Raw genomic sequence first — 25,367 nt, forward strand, 5'->3', positions numbered from 1 at the left:
ATATATATTTTACAGTTAAGGGTTTTAAGGGCATATGCAGTATAATCTAAGTAACAGTTAAAATAACGCTAGCTCTTGAGGGTATTTCTGAGCACAGTTCTGAACACTAGGGAAAGGCAAATCAAAGATTTTTGTTTTTGAAAAAAGAAAAGCTTCTTGGTTTGCCTTTCCTTTTTTAACAGCAAATAAAATCATTGTCATCCAAAGTATTGAATAAATTACATACAGTGTCTTCTATCATCTTGGTAGAAGTACAGCAGGAAAGGACAGCTTAAGCTGAACAGGAGTAAAAATAAACAGTTTGGACATTGTTTCACCTTAGCTGCTATTGTGGTACTTTGATGATCATGTCCATGGTTATAACAGCTTCTTTTAGGAAATTAATGTATTGTGTTGTATTATTTTACAAATGAATATTAATAAAATGTTAGTAACTTTGTCATAACCATTTTCTTCTTTGCAGCCTCACTAAAGAGCCTTGCCCACATCATCAGTGAAGCACACAGTAGAAACTCATGGCTGAACTTTGTCCAAACTCCAATTAGCGTGACTCTAACCTGGGTGGAGGTTTGTTTATACAGGGGCAGAACGCCTCCTCTTGCTGCTGATGCTACGGAAGTTGAACGGCCTCATCTTCATCTCCACAAAGGGAACAGAGAACTCGTGACCTTTCCAATGGTACCAGTTGATACCCTGTCAGAATGAAACTACAATTTTAGAAGCTGTTCAGATCAACTGTGCTTTTAGGCAAAGCAAGGGTGTTAAAAATGGAAATGTATTTTCGGTGTAAGTGCATGTTAATTTTAATTGAAGTAGGTAAAAATCCTGACTTAAGTGGCAGCATAATTATCAACTTAGTACAGTTCTAATCTTACTCCAGCCCTGCTAATGTCCATCACCCTTAAAACACATCTTTGCTGCTTTACACTGAGAGGCAGTCTCTCTGCATTTCTCTATGCCTGTCCATTTCTGCTCCCACCTGGTCTCATCTGATGTCATCAAAAGAGAATGGTACAGAGCACAGTGAGAGAAGCAGTGATGCTCCAAAGCCTTTGTAGTTCAGCCTAATCACAGCTTCATACACCACCTCACTGTCTGTCTTGAGCCATTTCAGCATTGAACTGAGAGTGCGCTGCATCACACACTTGTCAAAAGGACTGGACAAGCACTCAACACTCCTACCACAACAAAAAAGGCATGTTCATGTCAATGTGACATTTGGATACTAGTGCTTCAAACGAGTGTGCTTGTTTCATGTTTTTAACTAACTATGGCCTTTTCCTTCAAAATATTTCTGTAATTTGAATAAGAACTCAGTGTGAGTGTCTGCAAAAATTAAAATCCTCCTCAAACAGTGTTAATTCAAACAATCAATACAGGTACACTTGACCAATCAGTATCAAGATACATCATTCTTTCAAGTATAATTAAAATTGGAGAAATGGTACAGCAGTTAATGATTCTTCAAATTTTGACCTTTCATTACAGCTCCTCCATCAGGCCAGCGTAATAATTATGAAAATTAATGTCTGTAGAAAGTTTCTTGTCATTTAATTTACAAATTATTAGCCTTTTAAAATGAGAATTTTAACCTTTCATCACAGTGCCTTAATCACACAGTTTATGGACATTTTGTAAAAGCCAAACTACAGTGCTAAAATGCCACCCATTTCAAATGATAACCGAGTTCAAGGGTTGGTTCACCTAAATGCCATAAAAACAAATTTAAAAAAAACTGTAGGTGCAGGGCCCCAAGTAACACCATTTTCTCCCACTGGCCTAGCACTGTTTACAGGTTCTCTATGCTGAAATACTCTCTGGCCTCAAGATTGCCTGTGTGGCTGTTAGATGAAACACTAATTTAGGAAAATGCAACAAAACTGAAATAATGAACTATATTTTAACACAGGGAACCTATTTGAGACAGAACCTAAAGTTCAGGTGATAAAAGTGATTCAGTCTGCCACGGCTATACAAAAAGTACTAGGTATCTATTTGTTCTTCTTGCTATTTGTACTCATATTTTATCCAATGTGAATTCTAATGCTTTTCTCTACAATGTATTCATTTTAATATTTTATCTTTGTGTGTATTCTGTATGTTTTATCCATCTATGTGCAGTGTGTTAAGCACTTTGAATCACCATGGTGTATGAAAATGTGCTATATAAATAAACTTGCTTTGCCTTATGTTAGTTTATGTGCTTTAGTGTTGTATATCTGTAAAAGTTTAGATTAAATTAGCACAGGCCACTTTACACAAGAACGTGTAGCTTCTGGTTGCCTTGCTCTGGTAACTGCATATATGACGGGCACTAACGTGACACATCATACTAATTCAATAAAAAGCTAATATTGTGACCATGCTTGGTTGCTAATGTTAGCAAAACAAACAGGTAGGTTTTGGATACCAAAGCATCCAGAAGGAAGAAGGCCACATCTGAACCAAATTTGGGTTCTTTGGCTTTTTTTAACACTTTACACTCAGGTCAAAACCTATTATATGTTAACCCTGGTTTCTGCTTTGTCACAGTCTGTGCAAAATGCAGCCTCTTTGGCCATGTGAGTATTATCTCAGACATGGCTGGCTATTTGAAATGGCAGGTGGGGCTAATTTACAGACCAGATTTTGATAATACAGGGTAGAGAAGCTGGAATAACAGTGGAAAGACTGTAGGCAGCAGTTTCATAGAGGGGGGTAGGATACAGCACGTCCTCTATCAATGACCTTTGATGATAACTTACTACATTATTTGTTGCATTCACTCTGAGTCAGTGTATTTACTCAATGACTGACCTGACTGTGTCTGGACTCGCCGTACTTTCCGTTGAGGTTGGCCCGGTGGCAGTTCTTGTACCACCAGGCTCCTTTGTAAGACAAGGCACAGTTAGTGACAGCAATGTCATTGTCTCTGTCTTTTGTAGAGAAGGGCCGGCCCTGGTGGTAGCTCAGAGAGTCACCTGGGATCAGAGGAGAGAGGGTGAGCGTTAAACTTGAGTTCACTTTTTGTATCAGTGTATGCCAGGCAACACTGTCGTGTGGCTGCAGTGAATAATGGTGTGATGAATGGATGCAAATGACCAGGCAGGCAGAAGGAGGACAGACATGAAAGAGAGAGAGAGGAAAAATCTTGCTACAAGCTCTCTGAATGTATTTAGGCAGGGAATTATAAACATGAGGGGATGACAGGTAATTCTGGCATATGGTCATGGTGACAGACAGATACATGGAGAGCGAGGACGAGAGTGGAAACGTGGAGGAGTGCTGAGGCAGGTTTCAGACATCAGGGGGAGGAGAAGACATGGAAAGGAAAGGGGGGTGAGAAAAAAATAGCAGATGGCATAGGAGAAATGCATTTTGATTTAAAGGTTGGGTTAAGCCAACACTGCTACATTATGGTATACAGTGCAAGGAAATTCATATTGCAAAAAGCTTTGTGTGGAATGTAAGTGGACTGATAAGGCTTTCATTTACAGAACCAAATGAAATGCAAAATAGTGAAATACTGTATGTTAACTAATCTAGGCATTGAAAATATTCCCAGTGTACATACCAGCAGTGCCATTGTACTCTCCTATCCTGAGCTTGTAGAGGTTTCTTGCGTCTCCAATGGAGAATTTGTCATAATTGGCATAGACTGACTCCTGTCCGTCCCGCATGTCAATCCTCAGCTCATAACGGCCCTGAGCAGCAATCCTCTGGATGTTGTCTAGGCCTGCAGAGACATCGCACACATTACATTGCATCATGTTGTGCAGCAGGTACCGCATTGTATGTATGTCGACTCCAGAGACAAACCCAATGTTGACAGCTACACCTGCTGTTCGAAAACAAGTTTTATTTTCCAATTACGCTAGCGCTCATCCATTTAATAACCAAAGGTGGTGGCAATAATGTGCCCAGAAAAGTAGAAATGCCCCCACAAAATGCAGAGAAGAATGCAAGCTAGTGCTTAATAGGGAGGTGCAGTATTAGGTTAATAAACTGCAAACATATATAAACAATGTAGATCAGAGAAATGTTACACAGTATGTTGTGTAATCACACAAATGTTGATTCTTGTTACTTAGTGACATTCTACCACCTGTACTATATATTTTATTTATTTATTTTGTTGTTGAAACTGTTTGTCCCCATCTGCAGCATTTGTAGGTCAAAGGTTTAAATCCTGATAAGCACTGTGTTAGACATCTTTGTCAGCCAGGTGTGTGGTTGTGTATGATTGACACTGTCACCACCAGCAACTCCTGCAAATGCCATATGTCAGATATGCGGCTTTGCTCTTTATCTCCAAGGTAGCAGACACAAGGCTTGTCTGAACTCTGACAGGTGATAAGGCCCCACACCGACCTCAGAGTGGAAGTACCCTCACTATCAGATTACAGCAAGCGCCCATTTGGAAAAGAGCCTGCTTTCCTGCTTAACCTCCAACAGAAGCGTCACATGTGCACTTCTCCTAAACCTGGGAAAAAATTTCAGACGTCACTGATAAGGAGCAGGAAGTAAAACTCCAAGAGAACAGGAAAACTAAATCTGTTGTAATGTCAAAGCAAAAAAAAAAAAAAAGCAGACAAAAATCTATTACAACCTAAAGGCACTTAGGGTGAGAGGAGAAAGCAATTATTGCAATAAAATTGTGTTTAAAACTCAAGTCGTCTCTAATTTCTGTTGTATATCACTGTATTATCACCAATTCATCAAGTGGCCATAATTTTTTATTGATTTTCATCCAACATTTTTATGGCATTAGACTGCTCTGTTCCAAAAAGCAACAATTAAAACTAATGCACTCTTGTCCTACAGTATTATACTACCATCTTGTCACATCTTTCATAGCAGCCTATCTTGTGCACTTGTACAGGAAAGCGATGGGGTGGGGGGGTTTAAAAAACAGGAGCAGGATAATGATCACATATCGAACATGGCCACCCTGGTTTCTCTGTTATTACATCATCAAACTGACACTGCATCCAGCATGAAACTGGCTGAGGTCAGTGAGAATAAATTGCCCTAAAGCAGCAATAAAAATGGTCGTTCTCAAACTGTAGCACATAATAATGAAAGCTTAATTTCCATATTCTTTATTGCTGGCCAGTTAAGTGCCTCTTCTTTTCAGTTTGAGTGGATTTAATACCAATGTTTATGGTTCCATAGTGTCCATTATATTGCTATTCGTTTTGTAGAGGCGGTGATTAGCTAAATGTTTGCTATAATGGGTCTCCAGGGCTACAGCAGTGACCTAATCTGTAGAAAGAAGAGTGAAGGTCAAATGGTCTGAAATTGTAATAACCATCTGTATAATGATACCATTTATAGATATGATACGTTTCGAGGACACTTAGTACACATTTGTAATACACAGCAGTGCAATGACAACATGGGACCTAACAGAAATGCAGTTAATATTGATGTGAAAATAGCTGCACCTAATAAACAGCTATCCAAAGTGCCAAGACATTCAAAAAGTAACTACTTATAAGTGTCTAGAGTTTTGCCAATAACATGTAAGAACACAGATTTTATTACTATGAAAATACATTTGACCCAACATTTGTTTAATTTAAAACATCAGACGTTTGAACCAAAATCACTTAGTTTTAATGGAATTTATCTGATAAGTCGATTTGCTTGCAGGAAGCCCTGCTCTGTTTTATGTATAGTTCTGCCTTGCTGAAATTTGACACATGTTTGCAGTTGGCCATGTTGCAAACAGCACTGTTCAGTTTTTAGAAAGTATCAATCGTGCTTGGGTATGGGCCTAAAGAACTACACCAAGAGCCGCTACTAGCTAGGCAAACAATTAATCAAGGCCGGTGCTATGGGTCTGAAAACACCTTTGATTAGAAAGCTACAGTGAACTGCCAGCGATTGCCGTTGACCTGGATTATTGGACAGTTTCCCATAGTTAAAAACCCTTTGACAGTGTTGACCTTTAACAAAATAGAGAGAACAGGATTGTTAAAAATGGAGGAAGCAGTCCTCTTAGCTGTGTGGTCTTTTTTTTTCCATGACCTCCCATCTGTGATGAAGAATACTGTATGACCTGCAGTTAGTCTCTACATTAAGGACCTTCTAAGACCTCCAGTTTTGAAGGACACACAACTGAATTTCCTCTTTGTCGTGTTCTCATGAGACCAGGCATTTAATTAGATAGCCCTTTTCACTGAAGACATTTTACCATGTCACATTACTGTAAGAAAAGCAAAGATGTAAATAATAAAATTAATGACAGTTGAATTCCATTTAGCTTCATCAGGGTCTTGTTCATACTGGCTGACTGTCACTATTTACTGGGACACTTGAGCTCAAGGGAGCCAATTGTAATGTTATTAATAACACCTGCACTTTTTTTACTATGTGAAAAAGCCATATTGTCCCTTGCTCTCAACTGTATTAATCAGTAGACCTACAAACTAACTGGTCAGTTTCATACAGTAATCTTGACATTTTGTATCTTACAAACAGGTGGCTGTGTTCCCTGCTGTAATCTGGGATCATGGGGAGAGGCTTTCATAGGAGCAAAGAGCAGCTTTTGATGCCCCACACCCTGAGGTTACATTAGCTGCTTTTATGCACTAAGACGACAGAGTCCTGTACAAGAGAGAACAAAGGGGGGGCAAAAAAAAAAAGGAAAGCAAGACCCTGGAGATGGAGGTGCATTGGACTGGTGAACACTCAGAACTGGTAGATTATTGCTCATTCTGCTGAAGTGTAAATGGGTCAGATGAAATGTTCTACTCACTGGACTAGATATTACTCTGGCGTTTTTAGATTATGTTGTACAGACATAGTCATTAAAAACCTTAGAGATATAAGGCAAATTGGAGCAGGATGTTTCAAAGTGATGCCCTCAAGTCTCTGTCACATGCTAGTCCTAATAAGGTTTAGTGTGAACAGAAAGTGGATTTCTCTCCTGTATGAGGTGTGTAGTGTCTGACAAAAATATCTGATACTTCTATCAACACTCTTGTGCTTCAGTGAGTAATTTTCACCAGTCTCCTTTGCTGAAATATTAAAAATAGATAAATTATTAATGGATAAGACCAGACATTTTCTATATTACTAGTATTTTCAGCAATTGCCTTTCATAGAGAGACTACAACAGCGAGCCGACTTTACTCAGGGTTAATGTCTGTCAGCTGTCAGTCCTGGATCAGCTTGTTCATCTGTGTGATAGATCTCCTTTGTTGTTCAAAAACAATTAAAAACACATCAGGGAAACACACCACTGCACTGGATGACACATTTTTTCATTAGGTTAGCACAAATCAGAGTCAACTGCACATGCACAAGATCTTGTGTGAGCTCTCTGCTTTCTTTTCATTCAGCTTCATCTTTTAATTCATATCAGTCCAACTTTTCCTGTTGTGGTAAAATGTTAAGAACTACTTACTAACTTGTGAAACAACACACCTGACACACCTCAACAAAAACTGTAGGCTATTTTCTCCATTATGATGCAGCTTGAGTTCATGATGGGTTGCATCTAAAAATATCTTTCGCCTTTTAGAGAATTCTTACCCACTAATGGATTAGTGTGTGCCACAGCTATCTTGTAGTATGATCCAGTATGTGTCAGCTGCAAATAAACAGCCTTCTCTCTATTGCAATGTGGTGATAATGCAATGCCATGAAGATTCCCCCCAGCGTTATTCAATTTCTCTAATCAAAAGGTTCAAAAAACATTCTTCTCAAGGCCCTGATTTACTTGATGAAATATTCATGTAATACTTCCCTTTAATCATCTGCACAAAACAATAACAAAAACTGGCCCATGAAGAAATATGACTCATTTGCACATTTTCTAATGAATATAATTATTGTTTCATAATGAGATTTGGAGAGGAGAGGGGAAAAACACTCAGAAGTCCATCAACACACTGAGGATGTTCTGTTGGTTTGCCTCTGAATCAGAGCGACATTAAAAACAATTACAAAGTCATTTCAGGGAGAGATGAGCTTTCAGAGAATCCTTAGTAATGAATCAGACTTTCTGAAGGAAGATGCTGAAAGATGAGATGAGTGAAATAAAGGGTCTAGTAGCACGGTTCTCCATCTTAACATAAAAATAAAAATCTTTACAAGAAACCCTATACTGCCTGCACAACATACCGGAAACACCTTTTCTCTCCATAAAATAGATGTATCAATTGAAACCAAGTGAAAGCTATGACCCTTTATTGGTTGTACCTCTTAAATGAACTTTACTCATGAAGGCGGCGCTTAGATAAAGAGGGTAGTAGTTGAAAAGTTGGATGAGAATACATTGTATATAAAGAAGCTGGAGCCAGCAGCTGGTTAGTTTAGCTTAGCATAGCCTGGCTCTGTCCAAAGTGACAAAATCCACTACATGGTATATCTCGTTTGTTTAATCTGTACAAAAAAATAATGTATAAAAATGACAAATTGCTGTTTTCTCGGGGGTTTATATGCCGTTTATTTCTGTGAAGAAATGACTTCCTACAGTCTCTTCTAGTCAAAGAATCCATCTAACTGGCTACTGGCTGTAGCTTCATATTGAATGAAAGGATGCAAGACTGGTATTGATCTTATTACCTAACTGAAATTCAAGGCAACTGATGAGATCAATGGTCTAACGTTTAGTGTCCACTCTAATAATTGGAGTAACGGGAGCACTGAGTCATACCAAACAATAAAAAAAGTGGAACTTGGTACAAAAGTTTGGATTTGGATTTGAGATAAACACGTGACTCTTACCAAGCCAGAATTCATCCTCCAGGTTTCCAAAGCCAACCCGATAGTCACTCCACTTCCTGGAAAAGTCTGTCAGGCCATTCTGACGACGCTGGAACACCTGAAAACCAATAAGATGAAACTGCTGATATACCTCAGTGTGGTGATCACTGACACTCAGTGCTCATTTTATTGTCAGTATGAAAATTAAATGCAGTGGCAGTTTTTCTCTTGTGTTCTTCCTCCGCTTGTTTACCTAACTGACATCGTTGGCACATATGGCAAAAAGTGCTATGAAAAGAAGGTGTTATCTTCACAGTGACTTACAACCCAGCCTCCATCATCAGTGGTCATGTCACAGTACACCTGCACACCCTGGCTGGGGTCTCTGTTGATGTAAATGGTGTAGACACCGCTCAGCGTCTCTCCATTCAGCAGGTGTTGGGCACAATTCTGAGGTGTTGCAAATAGACGACTCCCTGGAGAGGAGCAGAGGAGGAGTCAGGATATGCTTGTTTTTCCCCTCCTCCTTTTGATTTCAATTTATTCATTTTGTAGAGACTCATGTAGAATGTGTGGATATTACTTGAAATTAAATGGCTCTGTGTTTTCAAAATTTAATTACTATTTTTATATTAAAAGCTGATAAATGTGTAATGTGAAAGAAGCCCCTTGTACTGACGAGCCTACAGTAAATTGTACACAGTCCATCAGCTTGACAAAGTGCTTTTACATCTTCAAGCTAATGGAGAATGTGAAGTCATCATGCTGTGTTGAATTTTGGATAAATGTGCCATTTTTGGGGATTGCATTCATTATCCATCATACAGATATTAATCAATTAATAAAAAAAAAAAAACACGATCCCATACAGCTACATACAGTAGTGGATGCTTCAGCTACATCCAAACGTCCACTTCAGCATTCAGTTTGAGCACAGACAAGATAGAAATTGATTTATCTGCATTTGTGTCATATGCCAACAGCTGCTAGCTGGTGTTAGCTCCCGTATCGAGAGCTGAGATCAGGGTCCAGGGTCATTTTTCAGCCTGCCACTCTTGTCGATGGGATCTACAAGTTAGCTACAGTCAGCTAAGATTAACTATCTGGAATTACCACAGTCAGTAAAGTGAGATCTAAACAATTTCATCAACTTTTTATCCAAACAACAAGAATGTCTGCAAGTAGCTCCAAAAGTGGTGCCCCCATCCCAACATTCAACATGCATGATACACCTTCACATTCTCTATTGTCATTGCCTGCAACTTAATTACATTTCCTTTGAGAGGGGCCACCTTTTGTTGTGGTGGCTGCCATGTGAAAGGCAGCGTAAAAGACGGAGAAAAATTAGGGAGGCCCAGAAAATGCTGTCCATCGGAATTGCTTTCAATGCTTACACCAAAGAACACAAACACATTATGTGTGTGTATGTTAGTAAAAGTGTGTGTACTGTACCTGTGGTGAAGGTAGTGGACACTACAGCGCTGGTGTCAAGACCTCTCGCAGCCTGGAGCTGGACAGTGTACTCTGTGGTCTCAGCAAGTCCCTCAAGTCGAATCCATGTGTCCTCTGCATCCAGGATCAGCTCCTAGTGCACACACAGGACCAAATTCACACACATAGCTTACACATACTGTGAGATAGATATAGCCTTCTCAAAAAGAAGTTAATTTGTATTTAGTATAAATCTCAGGGTAAAAATAAATGATATTATGCCCACAAGTCACTAATAAAACACTGAATTGGGCTTGTGAGTTTTAATAAGGCCTATGGCAACAAAGAAACTGTAACTCTTTGATCAGGAAACACATAACTACTTGCTTTTTGTTCCAAGTAGCACAGTGTTCTCAAACTGGCAGGAGAAATAGGTGAAATTTATTTAGAAGGCAACAGAAAAAGCATATTAGCTCAGTTTAAACACTGTATGAGTTACAGTTCCACTTCCACTGACCGTAGAACAGGTCTCCCAGTCTGTACTGTCATGTGTGAAAAGTGACTGAGAGCCATGGAAAATTAAACGAAAGAGGAACTGAGAAATGAGAAAAGAGAAGGGTGGATGGATGGGGGCTGGGACAGGGGACAGCACAGAGGGGTGAGATAAAAGACTTATCGGATAGCCAAGCTGAGAAGCTGCCAGCCAATTGGGAAACAAACATTTTTACTTTTGGTGACTGCACAGTGCAGTTACTTCTCTTTGTTTTTAACAAATCCTCTTTTATTGAGCCTATCTTAAGGAGAACAGGTGTGTGACCCTTATTTCCCGTGGTATCTGCGTCTTTGATGGCACATAAATCTATCTGCAGAGCACCCAGTTGATGAAAAGAAAACTTGAGCTTACAAATGAACATGCATGGGTTTGTATGTGTGTGTTCTATAGTTTGGCCTGGAAATGTATTAAATATGAATCAATAAAAATGAAATATTCATCCAGTTTTTTCTTTGAGCATCTGACATTTTCCTGCTGGGCTTTTAGGGTCAAGATAAGATTTTTATTGCAAGTGAAACAACCCTATCCTATCAAGGATAATACATGCCTTCATACACTCACCATTGACTGCATGTGTGGTTGAGTGGTCAGACGCCTGGTGGATGGGTAGTTGTCCTTGTGTGCGTTTGTGAGAGTTTTTTTTTTTTTTTTAATCACTGCAAGTACTCACATAACCAACAGTGATACATGCATTTACAAATTATTAAGTAAATGTTAAGCAGATAAGAAATTAATCACAGCTTTGTGTAAATCATAAAAGCGCATTATCTCTGTAAGAGGGGAGGCTGGCTGAGCAGCAGAGGCTCACCACTATGTGGTTGTGTTACAGCCAATCTAATACTGATGCACACATTCAGCTGAGCCAAATATCAAGTAGAGCCAACCGGAGGAAAACCTCAAACGAAGCAGTTTAATCTCTGGCTGCAGCGATCACTTCTGCTGCGAGTATAAGTAGTATGACTCATTTGTTGTTGTACACTATGAAGTCAAACTGTGGAGCTTGTTGCTGAGGCAGCTCACTGTGCTGAACGATGATTTGAATAAATTGTGAAGGAGCACAACAAAATGTGGTCAGAAGATAAAAAAGGATTGATTTTAAAATCTTCTAACTGAGCTTGGTAGGTTTTCCAAACATTGTTTTGAAGACAAATGGTGTTTAATTTATCAGTGTAGCAGGATGTTACGGTTTCTTTTCCAACAGTAAAAATTGCAATACACTTGGCACTAAATCAGCCAAATAATTAGCAGTGGTGAAAAGTAACAAAGTACATTTACTTGAGTACTATACTTATGTACAATTTTGAGGTTTCTATACTTTGGGTATTTTTTTGTGCTGCTTCATACTTTGACTTCACTACATTTGAGAACTTTAGTTACCAGTTACTTGTCAGGCCTTATTAATCCCCGGTGGAAACATCACAAGCTACCTAGCAGTAATTTAAATTACAAGTAACCTGTATAATCTAGTTAAAATTAGCTCCACTTTCACCAGCAGCAATATTAAATGTGATGTAACAATGCATCAATAATTATAATCCAATAATATGATATACAGCAATGTGAAATGTGCCATTCTGTATAATGAATACTTTAAGTTTATTTTGATGCAAATGCTTTTGGCACTTAACATTTTGAATGCAACACTTTTACTTGTAACAGAGAATTTTTACACTGTTGTACTGATACTTTTACTTAAGTCAGGGATCTGAGTACTTCTTCCACTACATATTAGCAGTAACGTGAAATCATAATTAGCCTAATTATTAGTTTTGCAGTCCAAAATCGTGTAATTTTGAAACCGACCAAAGTGACATTTTTAAGTTTTGCAAGTGAGCTTTTCAATATTCTGCAGCTGCAGTTTATCATGCAAAGTGTGGTTAGGATGTGCGTTTCCGTGGTGAATATTTGTTTGTTGGCTTGCTCAGCAAGCTAAGGTGCAGGATAGGATCCGTGCTCATGTTTATATGACTGATAAGGAGGAAACTTTAGCCGGAGATGTGGGTTGTTTTTTAAAGTCTGTGGCTGTTGGGTTGTGTGGCTTTTAGTCAGTGTAGCCATCTTACTATGATCGAACAGTGACATTAGCACTTTATGCAAATATGGCATAAAATGAAACAGTCTGACTGTATGAACTCAAGTTGTCTGTCTATGCTGATGGTGAACTAACATTATTCTGATTGTTTAAGGCCGAAAGTATGGGGGTGCCATAGTGAAAGCAAACGGTATTGAATATTAATTTCTCCCCTTTAGGTACTGATTTGTATGCTGTGTGTATATTATGCTGTTATTTATCCTGTAAGGAAAAAAAAACATTGTAGAACACTAATTTCAGTTAGACTTTTCATGTAAATCTATGCACTCTTGGAGGTGGCATATAAAAGGCTGAATTAGTTTTAGTTATATGCAAAAGCTGCACTAAATTTGTAAAAATGTTTCTTTAAATATATACTCTTTTCTTGGAAAAAGAAGGAAAAGGCAGAACAACAGAAAGACCATTGCTGAAAGAAGCCTTAGGTAACAAGTAAAATCTTATACAAGGTATCATTTAAAGAGTCGCTGTTGCATTCGTTGTGCATGACTGACGTCCACACAGCAGTGCAATATTTACAAGGTCAGTGTGTGTTTCAACTGTTCCTTTATACGACAGTGCCACTATGGTGGACAGTAAAGGGGACAGCCTGTATTCTGTGTGTGTAAGACACCTAATTGGCCATAAAAGGGAGTGTTTTGCTGAGCATCACGGGAAATGGTTCCACTCAATTCGTTAACAACCGTGTTGTGTTCCACACAGCTTTTACTAATGTGCTTTTACTCATTACTCAGCCACATCAAATAGTTTAATCAAAATAAACAATGTCTCTACTGAGGCACATTAAAGTAAAACCTCTATTGGACAGACAGTTTTCACTGTGTAGTTCCCTTCTGTGAGTGTATGCGTCTCTGAACCCTCACATGCTCCACATCAAGGGATTACATGATTATAAGATCAAATCTGAGTTTTGAATTGCTTGTCATAAAATTGTGATTATGCATAAATCACTCTTTAACTCTTGTGTAATTAGTTGATTAAATTGGGAACATCTTCCACTTTGCAGTCATTCTAAAGGGAGTTTCAAAATGTTCTGCAATATCCGTGGAATTAAGTTTCTTTTTTCCGGTGCGTTGATTAACAAAAGCACAGTTTATCTCACTAACAAATTTACAACTGCAGCGTGGATACTCAACAGAATTTTCAGAACTGTTAGAAGACACATTTTGGCTGCAGATAAAAGGTTCACAAGCACAAAAATACAATATACAGGATATCAACAACGTGTGTATATCTGTAGTATGTGCGTATGAGACGGAGTTGAGGGCTCTGTGCACTACATACTTTGCGGCTGCCATCGGTTGACTTGTAGGTTAGCATGTAGTTGTCAATTTCTGCAATCGGTGGTTGCCAGGAGATGAGAGCGCTGCGGTGATTCACTTCACTGGCTGTCAGATTCAGGGGGGCATCCATAGCTACAGGAAAATGATAGAGGAAAAAAACATTTTCCATTTAGTTTTCCAATTGTTTTCAGTACCTTTTCTACATACCTACAGTGCGAGGAAGTGCTCAAATGTCTGTGGTGTTGATTTGTCTGCCCACGTGTGCAAAACTGGATAATTTTCATTTATACACACTGTGTTTTTGGTTTTTATTGGTACTTAGTTGTAGGGGTTTGAGTGCCTGAATCCCAGAAACAAACAAACAAACAAAAAAAAAAAACAGCTGAGGAAATTTTCATTTTGTTACTCTGTTTAGAAACTGAGTGGGCTGTTGTACTGACTGTTGCACATGGCCATAAACAGTATGTTTCCCTGATAGGTTTACATGGTTTTGTGTGAACTTAACATGTCACAATGCAAAAAAAAAAAAAATCACAGTTGGACGAAACAACAGAAATGTCTCTTTTCATGATGTTAGTGTTGGGCCCACGACACACCTAGCTGAGTCAGCGAGTCATTTCAGACATCCAGCCATAAAGGATCTCCTGTCTGCTTGAAGTCCAAAGTGAGTTGGACAAACAATTTGTGATTATTGTTGGTCCTTGGACCACATCACAAGGAGACTCACTCAGTTTCCCCACCTTACATCACCCCTTTAAAGTCGATATCTGATCTCCTAACATGGTAGGAAAAACACTGACATACTGTAACCTCATTTTAGTGCAGGATGATAAAAACATGACCTTATTTAGAAAATCAGTTTCCCTGAGTTGCATCATGACTCTGGGGTACATTTTCAGCCAGTCACTCGATGTAATGGAGGCAAGGGTGCTGGAACAAATGAAGTGCTGCGCTCCGTGTGCTGTGCACTCTGACGTCTCTGCTGTAAATATGAGATCAAGATCTCCACTAAGTCTGTCTCTTTCTTTGAATCCCTTTGTCTAACTTCTGACTTTCGATTCTCAATTTTTTCTCTTCCTTTCTTCTCTCTGTAGTCAGTATTGGTTTCTATAAACAGCATGAATTTTTACTCTTCCTGAAGACTTGAGGCACCAAAGGCTTTAAGCTCAACATCTGACTGTACATTGAAGCCAGACCTCATAAAATTGCATGCACAATCCACAATCCACAGCAGTAATTACCCACGCTGTAGCCTATACTTGTTTAAATCCTTGTCTTTGCTCGCACATGCAGTGATCAATGACAGCTCAGTAATTAACAGCATGTCTCGATAACCTCGTGAAAGATGCGGGGTGCCTTTTCTCAGAGACGGTGATAGGCTGATACACATTGAGGTAACAGGGGGAACAACGTGTGTTAAAGACTGAGGCTGAGTCGTGTGCTCCAAGATAAAAGCAGCATATTGCAGATCGCACTGAAGACAGTGTTGATGCCTCCTCTTTGGCCTCCTTTGCATCTCACTTATGCTTTTCATCTTCTTCTTTTGTCCATTTTCTCTGATTCCCACATCAACCCGGGGTCTTTCTCTCCTCATCTCCATTTGAGCTTGTGCATGTTCCTCCTGTCCCCTCCTCTGCATTCCATCCTTTGTCCACCTCCTCCTTTCCTCCTTATCTGACAGGCTGCCAGTCTAACTCAATGTGCCAAAGAGTGAACAGAATTTATTTTTTGTTCTTGTCATCCCTTCCTCTCGATGAACATTGATGCTGCATTATGTGCGCATACGGGACAGATGAGAGGAGGAAAAGACAGGAGGGGAATTTTCAATTTATACAAATGGAGGGCCCACAACAAATGTCATTTTCCCAGTCTTTACAGTTTCTTTCTCTTCACTGTCCAATTAAATCTGTCTCCTTTTCCTTTTGCCTCTCATGCTCTCCCTCTAATTAAACCTTTGCATGGAGTGTGCCCAAGCAGGTGAGCGGGTGGCATCTGAGTCTCTGGCAGTGCTGTGCCGAAGCTGTATCTTCAGATGTGGAGGTCTGAACAATTGGATTGAGATGAATAGGTCTGGCTACATCTAACGTCTCATTAACACACAGTGTAAACAATGTGAGAGGAGAAAAAAAAAAGCACACAGAGCAGCAGATGGGAAGGGCAACATGGGCAGCAGCAATTTGTTGTAGGAAGACAAGAGGGAGGGAGTTACTCTTTTGGAGTTGATATTCCATCTCTGTGCTGATTTGCAAGTGAATAATTCAGCCTGAATGATGTATAGGTAACTGTTTTGGATTTATGAAGTCTATCAAATTTAATCAGATGCTGCTTGGATGGATTTCACAGATAGAATTATAATGGTCAAACAATCATCTTTCAGAATACACAGCAACCTTAATTAACTCCATGGACAGAATTAAGGAGCTAAAATGAGCCAGACAAACCATCATTAATGCTGTTTACAAAGACTAGAAGTTCTACAATTGCTTGTCCATTTAAGGGCACTGTTCATTTTTTCCAGCTGAGCTACAGTAAAGATGACTTCAGTCACTTTTCAGCTGTGGTCGCCTGTGTAATTAAGCTAGACTCAGGTCTCCCATTCTTATATTGTAGCTAAACAGGTTTGTGCAAGACTGGTATTGTCCATACTCTGTAGTCGTACAAATTAAGGCAAACACGTGTCCACATACAGTTTGACTGTGCCACATGAAGTCTTTGTATAAACATGGTATAACCACACTTAACTCTGAACATCCTTGTATTTTATAGTACTTGCAACCAAAACTTCCAAACCTAAATGCAGAGTACAGGTTACAATTAGAGGACAGGTTAATGATTGACAATCATACAGAAATTCAAAAGATTTCACCATAAAACAATTAACAGCACAGATTTTATGGGGACATCAGTACTTAAAAGTACACCATACTGTCAAAAAAGGCTTCTGTTGTCTGCAGAATGAAGATTGTTTCTGTAATAGCAGCACTCTCAGCACTTGGTGAACAACAACTATCAGCCAGAACTCAGCGATGCTCCCCACAGCAAGGATCTATGCCGCTTTAAAAACTTGCCAAGCACTTCTCAGCAAGTGGGCTCACACACATCTGAGGGAAAAAAGTCCCGGTGCTGCAGCCTACATGCTTATATAGACACCCGTAGCAAAATCCCTTATTATCCAGCCCTACGGCTTAAATATCGGGCTGAGCCGTCTCACTGTGTGTTGAACTCTTGAGGCATGTAGGCCAGACAACAAAACAACTCTCAGCTATATCGTTAAAAGGCTTGGAAATCCCACACGCGCCCAAATGGCTGCGGCAGCCTTGGCCACAATATGCTATGAACGGCACTCATCGTATCCCCCTGCACTCCTCTGTCTGTGCTCTGTGCATACAGTGAGAGTAACTATCCTTTCATAAAAGGAGTGAGCCAAGTCAAGACCTGACAACAATAGCATTCACTGACCCCTCAGCTTTGTACATCACCCCTGTGCATTTACACAGGCACTATCAAGTATATCTGACCAAGAAATGCTGCATTCATTCTTTTTAGTTTCTTTATTTACTGACCTATGAATTGCTTTAGTCTTGTCTGTTACCCTTATCTATTTATTTTAGTATAAATTATATCACTGCATGCAAAAATTCTCTGCAAAGCTCTTAGATGCATTCATACTCTATATGAAAGCATCTAGGACCAGTAATTCATATCTTTGTGGTAAAGTAGACAGACAGAGGAGCAAACTGAAACTCACAGAGAAAGTTAGACAGATAGAAAGACATGGGGAGGCAGTGACAGAGCCATAGCTGGGGTAGCTGACCAAACCACTCGCTGGTCTCATCCTGTCTCACAGCCCGTTCACAATGTGACATTTTCCACCAGAGCCAAACAGCCTGGGAAAGCAAACTGTGTGAGCTTTATGATTTCAATTAGGAGCTTTAATTAACAACACTGGAAGATGCCTCTGAAGTTAGGGTTAGCTAAGATGCCCCCTGGTGTGACATGTCATCATTAGTTCTACGAGGCGAAGACTTCAGTGGTCTAATAGTGTGCGTGGTGTGTTTCTTTTAATGCATGCCCTGCAAAGTAATTTCAATTTCAGTGTGCACACTTCTACACAAATGTGAGACGCTGGCTGCCAGATTTATTTTTTTATACAAATTACCACCAAAAAGACTTTTTGTTGTGCTTGGCTAATAAGTGTGATATTTGTGGTGCTGGATTAAGATTATCCCTCACTGTGCCTTTATTGAATCTAGCTCTTTAGTGAAATGAGATAAAAGTTAAGAGCAACATCTTTGAATTTAATTATAAAATGCTTGGCTTTATGCTTTTTTTTTTAGCTCTCTTCTTGGACAACTCAGTAGAAAATAGAAATATTGTAAAGGGCAAGATTCCACTGTTGTGCCACAAATGCACTACAGGTTCAGTATGATAGCTTACATGTTTATTTTATAATTGCAAGATATAACAATATTAGTGTAATTCTGAATAGAACAGATCCTACAGATGTCCTTCCTCTTCTATGGTGAATTTTTTTCTACTTTAGGGAATTATATTTCCTTTCAAAGTAGAATGGCAAGAATACATTTAGTCTATTCCACTCCAAAGGCGAGCACCCAGACCGGTTGCTTGATTTAATAAGACATGGTACAGTGTTCAAAATCCTTTTTGTCTTTGCTCACTTCATGTTGTTGCCTACATCACAGCAATTTCCCAAATTAGTTTATGACAGAAATGCATGTTTCTTTCTTTGCCTTTTTTCTGTGTTGTTCGCTCGAGAAGCTGAGGTATATGACATACTATGGAGAGCATCTGTCTCCAAATTAGAATCACCTTAAACTGCCAAGAACATTTATTTATATAGGAGTTTATGTGGATGTACAGCTCTCACATGGTTTAGGGTACATCTAATTTTATTGAGCCCCATTTATGTTTTGAAGTCTGCGCAGCCCTGCTCTTACATGTTGTCAGAGATTTCCAGATTCAGGCAGTTTGTCTTTGCTGCAGTGCAGGAAAGGAAGCTCTGGTACTCCTTGGGGGATATAAACTCCTCTGCTGACTGAAAAGGTTTTTTTTTTCCTAGACAAAAATGAAGTTTATAGAGCTCCAACTCAGCTAAACTGGAACAGTTCTTTCACCCCTGACTTTCCTCTGAATGGAACTACTAATAATAAATGTGAATATAATTAGAGGGATGGGTCATCTGGACATGAAGCAGGCAAAACATATACAGAGTTCACAAGTTTAACCTCATGACCATATGAGTGTTTAGCACAATACTGACCCCTGTGACATATGTGACTATCTGCAACGAGCATTACACAACTTCAAAATGCACACTATTAGAAAAAAAGCTAAAGTCTAACTGAGTGGGGTACTGTCAACTAACCTATAATAATAAACCTCTCCTCTTATTTGTTTATCTATTGATTGGTTGATTGATACAAGCACCAATAAAAGGTGAAAACTTAGTTTGCACAACATCAACTGGAACACTGCCATCCAACAAAGTACGCAGAGTACCAGAGCTTACAGTCTCCAACACCAAGCAATTAAGACCCAATTTTTTGTTTAAGGTAATCTAATCAATAGAAGTAGTAACTCAATTATACTGTGAAACTATCTTGAATGAGGTCCAGCTGGTGAAACAATTTGTTGTTGTGCCTACAGAAATTCATTTACATTAGTCTTGTGGCTATAGCAGCCAGGCATCCTCTGAAGACGTCACTAACCATGCACTAATTCTGTTTCAGTTTACTAAAGTTTACACTTAAACACAAACTAAATCCGGTCCGGCCCATGGATGAGGGTTGGTAGTCGTTGTTCAACATGGTTTTCAGCAAGAATAGTTCCTTACAATTCAGCAACTTCAACATTGTTTCCTTCCCTTTTTACGAGCCTGTTATATTATATAAGACTGACCTCTCTGATGTTTGACAACCAGTCACTAGGACAAATGTGACAATGTCCTGCATGTATACTGACTGATACAAGAAGAATTATCAGGCTATGCTACATCACTGAGCCCTGCATCCATCCATCTATTTTCTATGACTTTTCCAGTGCCACTGTGTTCAAAATTAATATATTGTTCATAAACACTGGTGATATTTATCTTATCTTTGAGATATTTTTGCTGTTTGTGTTATACTTTATAAATCCCCTAAGGAAAAAGAACACACTGTATTTGACTAATTCTAACTACTTTAGAAGCAGTCTGTAACTATCACCTTCAGTCCAGGACAATAGCAGAAGAATTTCTAATTAGCATATACTGTATATGTCTGGTGTGAATGAAGCTGAGCACTTGGAGGAAATCTAGCAAACATTTAAATTTCACAGTGGAAGACTTCAGTCAAGCCTGGAGGAGCACCCTGCTGTGAGGCAACATGCTGCCCACTGTACTGAGACCAGCTGAATAAATGAATACATACGTGTCTGGAGGTTGGTGATGACGGTGCCACTGGTGAGGGGTCCTTTGGTGGCGTAGAGGGCTACAGAGTAGGTGGTGCTTGGCTTAAGGTTGGACAGTTGGTGCTCTTGCTTGTTGCCTTCCACGAGGAAAGTATCAGCTGTCACTGGAAAACAGAAATAAAACACACACAAGGTTTATATATTTACTACATTCACACCATCCCACACATCTTCTGTTTGCAGTTTTGTCTAAGTAGATTACATTAAATCTCTTTGAAAAATACACCCCAGCATGGAAAACCGGTTTATTTGAACCTCAAAGCCTACACTGTTTGACTGCCCCTGAGGTCCCCTTTCAATTCAGAGGATTTCTATACTAATTATGCTTTTGGTGAAATGTGCTTTTGTGGACTACTTTGCAAAAATGGGGCCCCCTATAAATGTCTTTTATATACACCTCAACTACATGACCGAGAAAGCAGCAGTAAGTTGGAAAGTTGCTCCTTCATCACTGCTTTGTGGCTACAGGGAAGAGACCCACCGGATCCTGGGAATTGTCTCACTGTATGTTATATCATGTAGGGAATGTGCCAGATAAATAATCATAATCGGTTACAAGAGTTGCACATATTTGGTCAAAGTCATAGTTGACACAGTTCCTCAAGTCACAAGCCCTTTTTATAAAGAGACTGTGGCAAACTGCTGTTGTGTTGACCCGTCTTCAAGGTGTTTTTTTTTTAATTTAAACTAGACTTTAAAAAAGCTGGCAAACTACCATCCCTGTGTTCATTTTGCACAGCTGCCGAAGTGCTGACACTAGAGGCAAGGCAGGTTTATGCTAAGGCAGAAAAGGTGTTTAGTACAGTATAGCCGACCACAGAGAGAGAGGCACACATCAAATGCTTAACAGCTGTGCAGCAATTTGGGAAAGACATTTTAGTCGTGATTAAATCACTCGGCTATTAACTCCTCATTCAATAGTCTGACAAATAAAAACAAGTATATTGTTAATCTGGTTTTGACTTTTTGATGGAGCAGCCAGTCAGCGCATTTTAATTTTTTTCTCTCACCCTGGATTTCAAGTCATTTCACCTTTCCCTTGTGATGTTCAATGTAAACAATCTTAATTGAAAGGACTGATTTTGTGTGTGCCACATGAAGGCGTGTCACTTTGAGAAACAGAATAAATATGGGTGCCAGCTTGGTCGAATGTTCTCTCTCCACAGAGTGCATCATTTTTCACTCAGCTACAGTAGCTCCAGTTTTTGCATCTTAACAGAAAGCAGAACTACAGTAAAATATAAAATGTCATGTCGGCTATGAATTTTAATAAAGCAGTGTGTGATATATGAGTGAGGAAAACAGCTGAAATCTGGAGTTGGGGGGAAAGGACTTTTTCACAGCGCTGTAGCATATGGTACTGAGGACATTAAAAACCAAGCAGCCAGTCACAGTAATCTGTGAAATGCAATTGCGCAGTTTATTAGTACAGACAACACAGTCAAAAAACTGTAACGTGCACCGCCATCAAACTCTGAGGCACTGCAGGGAGGAGAGAAGCCATCTCCTCTTGCCCTCTTGTGCCCTCGTATTTCAAGCAACCTGTGAAGTCATACCTGTGAAAGCTGTGTGTATACTGAGTGCCACAACTGACATTATACTGTAACTCATGCCATACTGCATCACAAATGCACTGCAATCACAGTAAACGTGTGTCATTATCACAGCAGGGTGTGACATTAAGTGCTGCCACCGTAACTGCATTCAATATTCTACAAATCATTTCAAGACATTTTTATAACTAACAGATGAGTGACAAAGTAAAAGCCAACCTAAAATGTCTTAGGAAGGTGTTGGGCCATCACGTACCACCAGAACATCTTAAGTGCACCTTGGCATTGATTCTCCAAGTCTCTGAATAAACTCTACTGGAGGAATGAACACCATTTTCCCAAAAGATGGTCCATCATTTGGTGCTTTGATGATGATGGTGGAGACGCTGTCTAACATGTCGGTCTATAATCTCCCATTGACTTTCAGTTGGGTTGAGATCTGGTGACCGTGAAGGCCACGGCATATGATTCACATAATTTTCGTACTCATCAGACCATTCAGTGACCCCTCGTGCCCTATGGATGGGGGCACGAGGGGACACTGACATCCTGGAATAGGCCATTTATTTAATCTGTTAATTAAAAATCAGTTTAATCAATTCAAACAGGATGAGTATAGATTCATCACTATTAAACTGTACTTTCAGTCATAAGAAATTAATCTTAATTCAGATGAGAAAAATTTATTAAGAAAAATATTTGTGTAACATGAGTATAAGGCGTCTGATTGGACTTTAAGAGATTTCATGTAACTGCTGTGGTGCCATGAGCCCACCGACAGGATCTAGTTGGGTTAGAGTATGTATTTGTAGTAAGAGCTATGAAACTTCTAAGTGACAGTGATGTTAGTGAGGACATGGACAAACTGTACTTTTCCCATATAACACTAGTCATCTATTTTATATGAGATTTAAGTGACTCACACCATGATAGTTTGGAATTTACACGGATGCTCCTGGTTGTCAATACAAAACTATTTTGTATGCAGGACAATACTTGATAAAATGTGAAGTTTATTGACTTTTGTTTGAAACGCTGATACTCAAGGGAACTTGTCTACAGCTTACGACAACGCTTCTGTAAACCCTTGGTCCGGGCTATTTTCCAAAGATCTGTCCAGCATATAGATACTGTCTCTGTATCTGAGATGATCTGGCTGCGATCCAGTCGGTCAGGGTGTAATTTACACATTAGCTCCTACAGCTGAGTAATACAGGTTTCTCTGGATACCGTGTGGCATTGCTAAGTCAGTGGGGTCATGTGCAAATGTGAAATATGTTTTTCTTATAGGCCTGGAGAATAAAATACAATTAAATAAACTTAACAGTTATTACAACAAAACAAACAAACAAGCATTTATAATAAACAGACTCCAACAAACAGACTGAACTGCAGAAAGAATCACTGGTGCCAACTTGCCCTTAGTGGAGGACCTGGACACCTCACGGGTCAAGAGGAGGCCTGAGGCCTTTATGCAGACCCCTCACATCCTGGATACAAACTGTTTGAACTCCGCCCCTCTGGATGGCGCTACAAGGCACGGAATGCCAAAACAATCAGATGTAGGGACCGTTTCTTCCCCCATGCCATTACTCTTATGATCAGCTAATCCATGTATATCTGAATAACATGATACAGCAAAACCACCCAGTGAAATGATTTGTAAATATAACCACCTTGAAAGCTTGTTCTTGTACATCTGAATGTATATTTAGTAACAAACTCTTTTTCTCCAGTTTTTTTTGTTAGTTTCTCCTTATTTAAATACATGTTTTGTTTATTTACAAAAGCAGAAGTCAGAGAGAAAATAATGTTTGAGATTAAACACTTGACTGCTGAGCCAATGCTGCGTGAGGTTTGTCTGAAAAAGTAAATTCTTTGGAACTTTCATATTTCATCACTCTAGCTGTGCACGTCGAGTAGCTTTAAGCTACAGTATATATCTGTGGCTGGCTTACCTGCTGTGACTTTGTAATCGTACATTTGGTTGATGGAGAAAATTATAAAGGCCAAACAGAAAGGGGATCTTTTACCTACAGTATGTGGATACGGCTGTCAGACAGTGAAGACATGGGTTGTGTGTAGTACCCTGCAGTGTTTGTACCGAGGCTTAGTGGTTCAACCAAGCATAATGAATCGTTCTGAGAGCAAGACAAATGGATCTATATTGCCCTCAAGGATGCACCATGCTGATCTCACTTTTTAATGGGAAAACCTTGGTGGTTCCTGTCACATCTCCACATGCTGCACCTGAATGGTCTAAAACAAATCTGCTCATTATGCTCTGACTCTGCAGGCCGATCTCACTGCAGTCAGTGGTGTGATTCTATTCACTGAAAATAATGTTTCTTCCAGTAATGAGCTGTATAAAGTATGCAAATGTTTAGTTATACAGAACAATAGAGTCAAACGGGTGTTGTGTGATAGCCAGTGTAAGGGTTACACAGTGGTGAGGTGAGACTGAAAAATGAGATCAGTTGAATTGTTCACTATTTGCAACTGTGCAGTCATCACTTGACATGCCATAAAAACAAGTCATCAAAGAATAAAGGGAACTGGTGTTTTTATCCAAATGAATAACAGCTAATCCAATGATTCTTTGCCAAATAAACATCAAATGAATCCAACAGTTCTGAAAACTTACCCTGGTTATGTGTGAGGGTCAGAACGTAGTTGTCGACACTGGACAGAGGGGGGTTCCATCTCAGCAAGGCTCCTTGTGGAGTGATATTGAGGGCTGTCAGCTCAGCCGGCATGTCCATTGCTAGTTTTACAAAATGACAAAATTATCAGCCCAGTGCAAGAACAATGGTAGTAACAGGCTTTGTTCCCAGCTGTGCATATGACAATAAACACTGACCCTGACTTTAAATAGATCTGTTTGTATGAATATTGTACATTTCCGAGAATGTTTCAGTGATGTTAAAGCTAATCACATCCTACACTAATAAGGTCCAATCATGGCAGAACATATATTAAGTTAACATGTTAAATATACATTAGCAAAAATCAAATAATGGTTTCATCTGTAAAAAGGCAGCTCTAAAGATACTCAATTTACAATGATGCAAAACGGGGAAAAACAGCAAAAGATAATGACTCTGTCATTTTGATCAGTGTTTCTTCAGTTCTAACACACCAAAGAAATAATGCAGCCAAACAGAAAGTCTCACATATTCTCCTGGGCCTACTGTTTCCCCGCCCTCCTAATTTCATTCTCAGACTGCTGGACATGCTAAAATTGAGTATGAATTTAATTATACCTTTAACCTCTGTGTTTCAACCCCAAT

The 25,367-nt window shown here is 39.3% G+C and overlaps 1 protein-coding gene across 8 annotated transcripts in view; it reads right to left on the reverse strand.

Annotated features, from left to right (window-relative positions):
* Positions 1-555: 555 nt before the first annotated feature.
* tnr (tenascin R (restrictin, janusin)) overlaps positions 556-25,367 on the reverse strand; it is a 158,602-nt gene continuing 133,790 nt past the window's right edge. For all 8 annotated transcript variants that reach the window (XM_020595662.1, XM_020595657.1, XM_020595656.1 and 5 more), the window contains 9 exons: positions 24,722-24,841; positions 20,485-20,628; positions 14,055-14,185; positions 10,150-10,282; positions 9,022-9,173; positions 8,719-8,815; positions 3,554-3,715; positions 2,797-2,960; positions 556-693 (listed from right to left, as the gene is read on the reverse strand). In XM_020595662.1, the coding sequence (XP_020451318.1) occupies positions 574-693; positions 2,797-2,960; positions 3,554-3,715; positions 8,719-8,815; positions 9,022-9,173; positions 10,150-10,282; positions 14,055-14,185; positions 20,485-20,628; positions 24,722-24,841 (1,223 nt within the window). In that variant the 3' untranslated portion in view covers positions 556-573. The remainder of the gene's footprint in view (positions 694-2,796; positions 2,961-3,553; positions 3,716-8,718; positions 8,816-9,021; positions 9,174-10,149; positions 10,283-14,054; positions 14,186-20,484; positions 20,629-24,721; positions 24,842-25,367) is intronic.

This window comes from Monopterus albus, unplaced genomic scaffold (genome assembly GCF_001952655.1).
Source record: "Monopterus albus unplaced genomic scaffold, M_albus_1.0 scaffold28.1, whole genome shotgun sequence".
Classification (NCBI taxonomy): domain Eukaryota; kingdom Metazoa; phylum Chordata; class Actinopteri; order Synbranchiformes; family Synbranchidae; genus Monopterus; species Monopterus albus.